At 36.3% G+C, this 8,914-nt stretch overlaps 2 protein-coding genes across 2 annotated transcripts; both read right to left on the minus strand.

Moving 5' to 3' along the window:
• Positions 1-1,243: 1,243 nt before the first annotated feature.
• On the minus strand, positions 1,244-1,672 carry LOC122197120 (secreted RxLR effector protein 161-like). The gene has a single exon (XM_042900595.1). It carries the CDS (start codon positions 1,670-1,672, stop codon positions 1,244-1,246), a length of 429 nt encoding a protein of 142 aa, XP_042756529.1.
• A 2,456-nt stretch (positions 1,673-4,128) lies between these two features.
• LOC111879096 (uncharacterized) lies at positions 4,129-5,325 on the minus strand. The gene is made up of 2 exons (XM_023875572.1): positions 4,873-5,325; positions 4,129-4,779 (listed from the first exon to the last, which is right to left on the minus strand). Exons 1-2 carry the CDS (start codon positions 5,323-5,325, stop codon positions 4,129-4,131), a joined length of 1,104 nt encoding a protein of 367 aa, XP_023731340.1.
• Positions 5,326-8,914: the final 3,589 nt, after the last annotated feature.

The raw sequence follows: 8,914 nt of genomic DNA on the forward strand, positions 1-8,914 counted from the left end.
GTTTTAAGCCTTAAGGATTGCATCTAAGCTATTGTGGGACAAGGTATTTGTGTTTATGGTTCCAAAGGACCCTATATGTGAGTTTACTCCCCATATACCATCACACATGGAGTTTACGGTTGTAAACTCTTGAGTTTACGACCGTAAACTCCCAACCATGGGTGTTTTGTGTGTTTTGAAGTCCCAAATGATTCCTAGAATTATTCTAACTTGGTGGTTAAATTCTTGGAAGGGTTTAAGGTCTAGAAATACTCCAATTAGGAGTTTACGGCCCTAAGGCCATTCCCCTTAGAGTTTACGGCCGTAAACTCTAAGTATGGTGTATTTTTTATGCTTTCAAGTCTCTTAAACTTGTGGTATAGGTTCTAGACTTTTATTCCAAGCATATGAAGGCATTAGGCACACTTTGGTGCCCCTTTAAGGAGTTTACGGCCCAAGAACCATGTCTTGGCCGTAAACTCACTTTGGCAAGTGATTTTGATGTGGTTCAAGCCCTTGATTAAATGGGAACAAGTCTAGGTAATTGTCTAAGGCTTTAGGAGCCTTAAAAGTACCATTTTGAGTTTGAATTTGGAGTTTACGGCCTATGATATTCTTGGGCCGTAAACTCCCAAACTTGGGTGGATTTTGTTTGTTTTCTTGTCCTTAATACACCTACAATTGAGTCTAAGGCAGTTGGATAACACAAGGGTCGGTTTTGGCTTTGTTTCGGGAGTTTACCGCCCAAGAACACCTTGGGGAGTAAACTCCTAGATCTAATGATTTAGCAATCTAAATCATGTTATAAGCACACAATAAGCATTCTAACACTACTAGAAAGAGCTACTCACGTTTTGGTATAAAAACCCGAAGATCCGTGAGAGAGAAAATGGCTTTTCTCTAGTTGGAAATGTGAATAATGAATGAATTTGGTTCAGAAATCTATTTATAGTCCTGAAATATTTTTGGCAGAAAATATTTTTATTCCTGAAATGATCTCTAATATAATAGAGTGTTGGAATAACAGTGTTACACAAAACCCTAGTGCACCCACTCTCCTGATATTTCCTGAAGTGTAAACCCTGAATTACTCAAACTTACACGAAAAGTCTGAAAATTAACTGTGACTGCTATAACTTCTATTGAAGTGATATAGTTTGCACATAATGGAAATTTCGGGTTGTCACACATCCGCCTTTTGTTGATCTCCACTCACATACTCCACTTGAATTTGTTCTCTTTCAACACACATACGGATGAAATATTACTTTGTATCTATGTGTTTACTCCTTCCATGGTGAACCGGGTTCTTTATGAGTACAATAACATATTGATTATCCACTAACAGCTTCACCTTTTGAGCTTTTCTTCCAACAAGGTCACTCAGCAAGCTTCTCAACCACAGTCCCTGACAGGCAGCTGCAGTTGCAGCCATGCATTCTGCCTCACACGAGCTTAGAGCAACAGTTTGTTGGTTTTGTGATGCCCATGTTATTAAATTTCCTGAGAAGTAATATGCAACACCTGTGGTTCCTCTTCCATCCTCCCGATCATCATTGTAGCTGCTGTCACTGTACCCTACTAGCATGCCATCGCCTCCTCTGTGATACAGTAGACCATACCCGGTTTTGCCCCTTACATATCTCAAGATATGTTTTATGGCTGCATAGTGGCTTTGTTTTGGGTTTTGCATATATCTTCTCACAACTCCAATACTAAAGTTTAGATCAGGTCTTGTGTGTACTCGATATCTCAAGATGCCAACCAATTTCTTCTAATTTGTTTCATTTACAGGTTCTCCCTGTTCATCTTTGGTCAGCTTTAGCTTAGCTTCCATTGGGTGCTGAGAGCTGTTACACTCTTCCATTCCTGCTAGCTTTAGGATTTTCTTTGCATACCCTTGCTGTGTGAGCATAATTCCATCCTTCCCTTGAACTACCTCTATTCCCAGGTAATAGGATAGAAGTCCCAAGTCACTCATGTCAAACACTTGCTTCATTTTTCTCTTGAATTCTAGAATTCCCTTCTCACTTGAGCCAGTAACTATAAGATCATCCACATATACTCCTATGATGAGGATTAAATTGGATTTGTGTACCTTATAGATTGCTTGTTCTTGAGCACATCTGGTGAATCCTAATCCTTTGAGTGACCGGTCTAGCTTCATATTCCAGGATCTTGGAGCCTGTCTTAACCCATACAGAGCCTTTCTGATACGATAAACCATATTCTCCTTTCCTTTGACTGAGAACCCAGTTGGATGAGAGACATACACCTCCTCCTTGAGGTCACCGTGTAGAAATGCAGACTTGACATCTAAGTGATGTACAAGCCAGTTTTCTCTTGTCGCTAGTGCCAGGATTAACCTTATAGTTTCCAAACAAGCCACTGGTGCGAAAACATCTTCAAAATCGATGCCCTTTTCTTGAGCGTACCCCTTTGCGACTAATTGGGCCTTGTGCTTGATCACATTTCCTGATGCATCTCTTTTTAACTTGAATACCCATTTTAACCCAATTGCCTTTCGGTTTGGTGGCAATTTGGTCAAAAATCATGTATTGTTTTTCTCGATCGATTTCAGCTCTGCCTCCATAGCTAGCTTCCAATTTCTTTCAATTGATGCTTCTTTAAATGTTGTGGGTTCATCGTCGATTAACAACAATTCTTGATTTCGCTCATACAACCTCTGTACCTCGTTATGATCCATCCTCTTTGTATTTTGGTAAATCTCGTTGATTGAGCGAAACCCTTTAGCCGGGGTATCATTGAATGAGACTGCCGACCCACCATCTTCATAATTTCTTGAGGATTGACTTGAGGGTGTTTCTCGTGACCCATCTCTAGGTGAGATCTACATAGGAAATTCTCCAACTAGCGTTCCAAAATTGGAGGCGTGCGAGTGAGTGTTAATCGGCGTCAAGGGACTTTCATTCACATTGTCTGATGGTTGCAGTTCTTAGGCCGGATGTGATCGATTTGTATCTTGGGGTAAAACATTAGTCCAATAAGGTGTGGTAAGTGGCTCTCCAATTATTTCCTCATTCGAGGCCCACGACTTGGATTCCTCAATCACGACATTCCTCGCTATTACAATTCGGCGATTCTTGGGATTATACAGCCGATACCCCTTTGTTCCATCTTCTGTTCCCAAATAAACCATGGTCCCACTTCGATCACTCATCTTGGATAGTCCCCCTAATTTCTTGACGAAGCCCACACACCCAAAAACCTTAGGCTGTGCAACTGAAGGCTTTGAACCCTTCCAAACCCCGTATGGAGTCACGTCCTTGAGTGCCTTTGTTCCAGTTCGGTTCAGCAAGTACACTGAGTGATGCACAACTTCACCCCAAAATTGATCTGGTACCGTCATGGCTTTGAGCAGGGACCTTGTCATCTCCAAGATCATTCGATTGCGTCGTTCCATAACGCCATTTTTCTGTGGCGTATGTGGTGTCGTCAATTGACGTCTTATTCCAGCCTCTTCACATAAATTCAAGAATTAAATGGAGTTGAACTCACCTCCCCGGTCCGTTCTTAACATCTTGATCTTAAAATCGCTTTCTTTTTCAACCTGTAACTTGAATTTCTGGAACATGGTGAAGGCTTCGTCTTTGGTTTTGATTAAATAGACCTACATATATCGTGAGTAGTCGTCGACTATCAGTAGGAGGCATTGATTATCGCCCTTTGTTGCAGGTGTAATGGGGCCACAAAGGTCAGCATGTAACAGTTAGAGCGGTTCCTTGGCCCTCCATTAGGCCGCTTTTGGAAAGCTTTGTCTAGGTTTCTTAGCTACCATACATCCTTCACACACCTGTGCTGGATGAGATACGAGGGGCATTCCTGTCACCATCTGCTTCTGTGTCATTTCTTCCAGCATTCTGAAATTCGTGTGGGCCATTCGTGCATGCCACAACCATGAGTCATCAACCGTACTCACAGCCAAGCACGTAGGCTTCCCAGGTGTGAGTTTTATTTTGTAAAGTCTATTTTTGACCTCTGTACCTTCATGATCAAGTAGCCAGCTTCGTCATACATCCTTAGGAATTCCTTCTTCATTCCTATATCATATCCCTCCTTAGTCATCTGTCCCAGGCTGATTATATTACTATGCAGAGCTGGAATATAATACACATCTGGGATGACAAACTAATCACCATTTTTGCAATCAAATAGTAGAGTGCCTTTCCCCTTGATAGGAACCTTAGACCCATCTCCAAATCTTACTTGTCCAGTCACCTTTTCATCTAGTTCAGCAAATAAATCTTTAAAACCAGTCATATGGTTACTAGCCCCATTGTCTAGGTACCACATGTTGTTATCTTCCTTTTCTTTTAACTGGTTTGGATACACCTTCTCCTCATTCAGAAGGACCATACTTGTATTTTCTTCTCCATGTACAGTTAACAGTAAAGCGGGTCCATCTTCATCTGCAGCTAAGTTCACCTCCTGATCTTGGTGCTTCTTGGCATTACATTCGGAAGCATAATGGCCAAGTTCTTGGCACTCGTAACATCTTATATGGCTTTTTTCTCTTGGCTTCCGATTGGAGTTATTTGCTTCCTGTCGTGAACTACCACCCCAGCGTCTGCCGCTTCCACGAGTCGACCCCCGACCCCATGTACCGCTCCTTCCACCTCTGTCACTACTTGCACCTCTCCCCCGACCCCCAGTCTTACTTGGACTGCGATGGCTTGAGGAACCTTCCAACTTTGCAAGTAACAAGGCATTATCACCACTTGAGTTTGCCTTCCGGAGTTGAAGTCGGTCTTCATAAGCCTTTAAGTGCCCACTTGCCTCCTAGAATGGCATAGACTCCATATCGGAGCTTTGCTCAATTGATGCCACAAGATTTATAAACTTCTCCGGGACAGTATCAAACAATTTCCTCACCAGTTCTTCATCTTCTAATATTGCCCCTGCACTTCCAAACTTTGAGATCATGGATGATATCTTCCCTACATACTCATCTATGGTCTCTGTCTCCTTCATTTGAAGTGCTTCGAATTCACTCTTTAGTACCCATAACCTTGCCTTCTGGACCCTCTCTGAACCCACGTACCGTGACTTTAGAGAATCCCAAGCCTCCTTGGTTGTTTTCTTCTTGGCAGCCTGTGCAAGCATCTTTTCTGGGATCGACTGGAAGATAAAGGCTCGAGCTTGCTTGCTCTTTTTCTCATCCACAACCACACCGGTTGGTGGCTCAATGGTATCCCACAACCCATGGGCATCCATAATAGCTTCCATCTTGATCGACCATATATTGTAATTTGATGAGGTTATCATTGGGCATTGAAGGGGGTACGGACTATCTTTAGGTGGATTGGATGTTGAAGCTACTATCATGGTATCGTATCTGGTAATCTTTGGCATACAAAATGATCATAACCTTAATGCTCTGATACCACTTGTTGGTGGGCAAGACTAATCCAACAATAAACTTGATAGGGGTATAAAGGGAACAAGATAGCTGAATGTTTCTTTATTGAATGATTGAAAAACTGGAAATTGTTACATACACTCAAAGCTTAAAATACAGAAACTTAAATAGGCTAAATTACAACTAAAAGCAGAAAAATAAGCAACAAATCTTTTACTGGGCAGGTGACCACGTGCCCCTTTTATTCTCCTAATTACTGGGTCAATCATTGACTATCATCCTCATCTCTCTAACCCTAATCTACCCACATTTTTTTCATCAATTTTCTCTATATGGCGATTTAGAAACTGAACTCTCCGCTTACGTCATCGTTGACACACCATATATGGGGTTGAAACCAAAAGTTTTAATGAAGTCAAGAAGTGTAATAGGAAGAAAGTGTCATACAACGACTTCAAGGCATGGGCGATGACTCAATTTCAGGAAATCACATGTCTTCTACTCCTGCATTTCCGTTTGCATTATTCGGCACTGAATTTGTGATTTCGAATAATGTCGTTTACTTTTTCGTATTTGTTTTGATGATCAATGTTGTTCTCAACTTTTTTACTTATTGGAGAAAGATTTTGCAATAAAAATTCATGGATTTGGGCGTGTGCCTCATCATCCTATAGTTTGTTGTTGAATGTAAATATGATTTTAACTCATAACTTACTATATGAAATTTGTCCCATTAAATCTTACATATTACTTTTCCTTTGGATCCTTCTTTGTACTGATTCTGACACATACACAGTTGGAGAATTTGTTAATATTTGCCTAAAAATATTAATGTTATCATGTTTATAAAATTGTTAGCACAAACAATTATCTCAAAATGTTACTCTTAAATACCCAAGCTACTGTTATGGTACTGATTCCCACACACCTCTTCTTTATATATGTAGCTATGTTGCTATTACTTGGGAATAAATGTAAGTATGTTTCTAATATGGCATTGTAATCAAAATTTTGAGTTGTGGTTTTAGTCAAGCAGGTAGCCGATTTGCTTATTCAAGTGTGAGTATTTCAAGTTTTATTCCTTTGGCTTATACTTAGAAGTATGTAGTGGTTTAGGTGGGTTGTTTAAATATGGCACATGAATGTTAATAAAGCCATTATAGTTCATTATTTTCTAAAAATAGCCATTTATAATTTTTTACTTACGATAAAACCGTCCTTACAGTTTAATGTTTTTAGCCTAGCAAATTTGTGATTTTAGAACCACCAGACCATTAAAAAATCATGAAGATAAGGTATTTGCGGGTGTCTACGTTTTTTTGGTTCCAACCTATTGGCATCTACCGGTAAAAAATAAATTTACTTTTTTGTTTTTAAATTACATTTAATTTCCTTTGTTTTATCACTTTGTTCTTGATTTGTATCCAACCACTCTTTAGTCTTTACGAGAGTACTTGAAATTCTTTTTGGGATTTTTCTGGCTAGATCCGATAAATAAAATGATGAACATAGTTATAAATTTTAATTACATCCTATCTTTAAAATTTTTAGTTTATATAATATGAATTTCTCTAACGTTATATTAATAGGAAAAGTCAATAGAGTCACACATATATACACACACATTAGTTTGTACAATATGATTGATTTAAGTATCTACATATACAAAACATTGATCATATATTCATACCAATGTGTATATATTTAATTTAACTAATCATAGAGAAAAAAAAAACATCCATCTTTGTAAATTAATAAATATCTGTAAATCATTGATTAGTCATTACAATTTAGAATTATTAATATGTTTTTTTCTTTTTCAACCGTAGTGTCCATGTGTATTAAGGGTGATGAAGAATTAGTATATTTTTTCTAATAATGAGTAGGTTTTTCATAAACGAAAACTTTCATAAATTATACATCTATAAACTCACATACATTTGACACCTTCTATATGGAAAAAAAAAATACATTTTAAGAAATTATTTTGCTAATATTTTAGAAATTGACCAAATAGCCATTGTAAGGTAGGTACAATAAGCATGAAAACGATGGTCACGCTTAGGAATACAACTATATGCATAATAGATACTTTCGTGATCAATTTGGAGCTTCGCATGTTTTTTAGAGGTTTGAAAATTTCCGGTGATTTTACATCAGTTTAAGATCAAGAATCTTTGGTTAAGATATTTATATTTATTGGGTTTTTTTGGAAAATTTAAGGATATATACAAATACCAGCCTTGATATTTTTCTTAATAGCATTACAAATTTCAAAGAAACTTTGAGTCTTAGAATTTTGGATTTATTACATCTGTTACACACACACAACCATCTGGTGTAAGGTTAACAAAGAAATATAACCATCTAGATTCTAGTGTTCAGTAAATAAAGTAATAGGTTGTCATTAAAAGCTAATTTGATATATGATATATATTGATTTAAGATTTTAAAGAGGGTTGCTACATTGCATAAATAAATGGAAGTATGTTTTTATAAACTGATAGTTGCTTTGAAAGTTTTTGAATGGTAATTTGAATGATGATACCCTCAAACGAAAACATTTTATTATATGTTTATTGGGTAATAACAATGTAGTTTCATTGGGAAGGTTTCCTCATATATTCTCACTGACAAAATTAGCTCCTAAATAAAAAAAGATAGATAAATGTAATATATGTTTAAGTTACAAACCGTATAATATACAGGTTCAAACATTTAAATTGTTTTAAATTTAAGATTAGTATCAAACCTAATTAATCTTTTGTTTTATTTTGTATTAATTTTATAGTTTGTGAATTAGTTTTTATCTGTTTTTAATTAGGTTGTGTAAATAAAAAAATATATATGAAAATTAAATAGGTTGGTAGGGTTGGGGATAAAAAATATAAATTTTCGTGTTGTGAAATAAAAAAAATAGAATAGATAAAAGAGAAAGAAAAGCTTATATAACAAATATGTTGGTAGGAAAAGAGATGGATACACTCCATCCTCATGTCTCCAAAACCATTAAGCTATCAAGTGACGGCTCCAATATTTTCATTGATTTGATTTTTACGTAGCATTCTATTTTACTTTTCTAATAGAACAATATTTTGAAAAATATGTTTACTTGGCAATGTCATCTAAATACGATTGAATTTCCACTATTACAATAAGGAAAAAAATATAAAAAAATATAATATAATAATAATTTTTTGAAAGTACAATGCTAGAATTGTATAAATTATACTATATGAAAAGAAAAAAAAAGTTAAAAGAATCATAATATAATAAAAATAAGATCATATAATATACAATTAAAAGATGCATACGATTATTATTATTATTATTATTATTATTATTATTATTATTATTATTATTATTATTATTTAGCCTTTGTGAAAATGCAAAATTAAAAATAATAGCGTGTTAGATAAACACTTTTAACCATTTTAATGGTTATTTTACGAAACTACAATGATTTAAACAACTCTTTCTTGAACTTAATTTAACGTTTACTTGTCTTAACCACAACGAACTTAATTACCACTCTTTTTACATTTTCACGAAGTG

This window comes from Lactuca sativa, chromosome 3 (genome assembly GCF_002870075.4).
Source record: "Lactuca sativa cultivar Salinas chromosome 3, Lsat_Salinas_v11, whole genome shotgun sequence".
Taxonomy (NCBI): domain Eukaryota; kingdom Viridiplantae; phylum Streptophyta; class Magnoliopsida; order Asterales; family Asteraceae; genus Lactuca; species Lactuca sativa.

Excerpts from the sequence above, each read along its gene's own strand:
- LOC122197120 (XM_042900595.1), bottom strand. The coding sequence starts at position 1,672 with ATGCAAAACCCAAAACAAAGCCACTATGCAGCCATAAAACATATCTTG.
- LOC111879096 (XM_023875572.1), bottom strand. The coding sequence starts at position 5,325 with ATGATAGTAGCTTCAACATCCAATCCACCTAAAGATAGTCCGTACCCC. Across the intron at positions 4,780-4,872 it reads TATTAGAAGATGAAGAACTG|GAGGCAAGTGGGCACTTAAA; the intron begins GTGAGGAAATTG and ends ATGCCATTCTAG.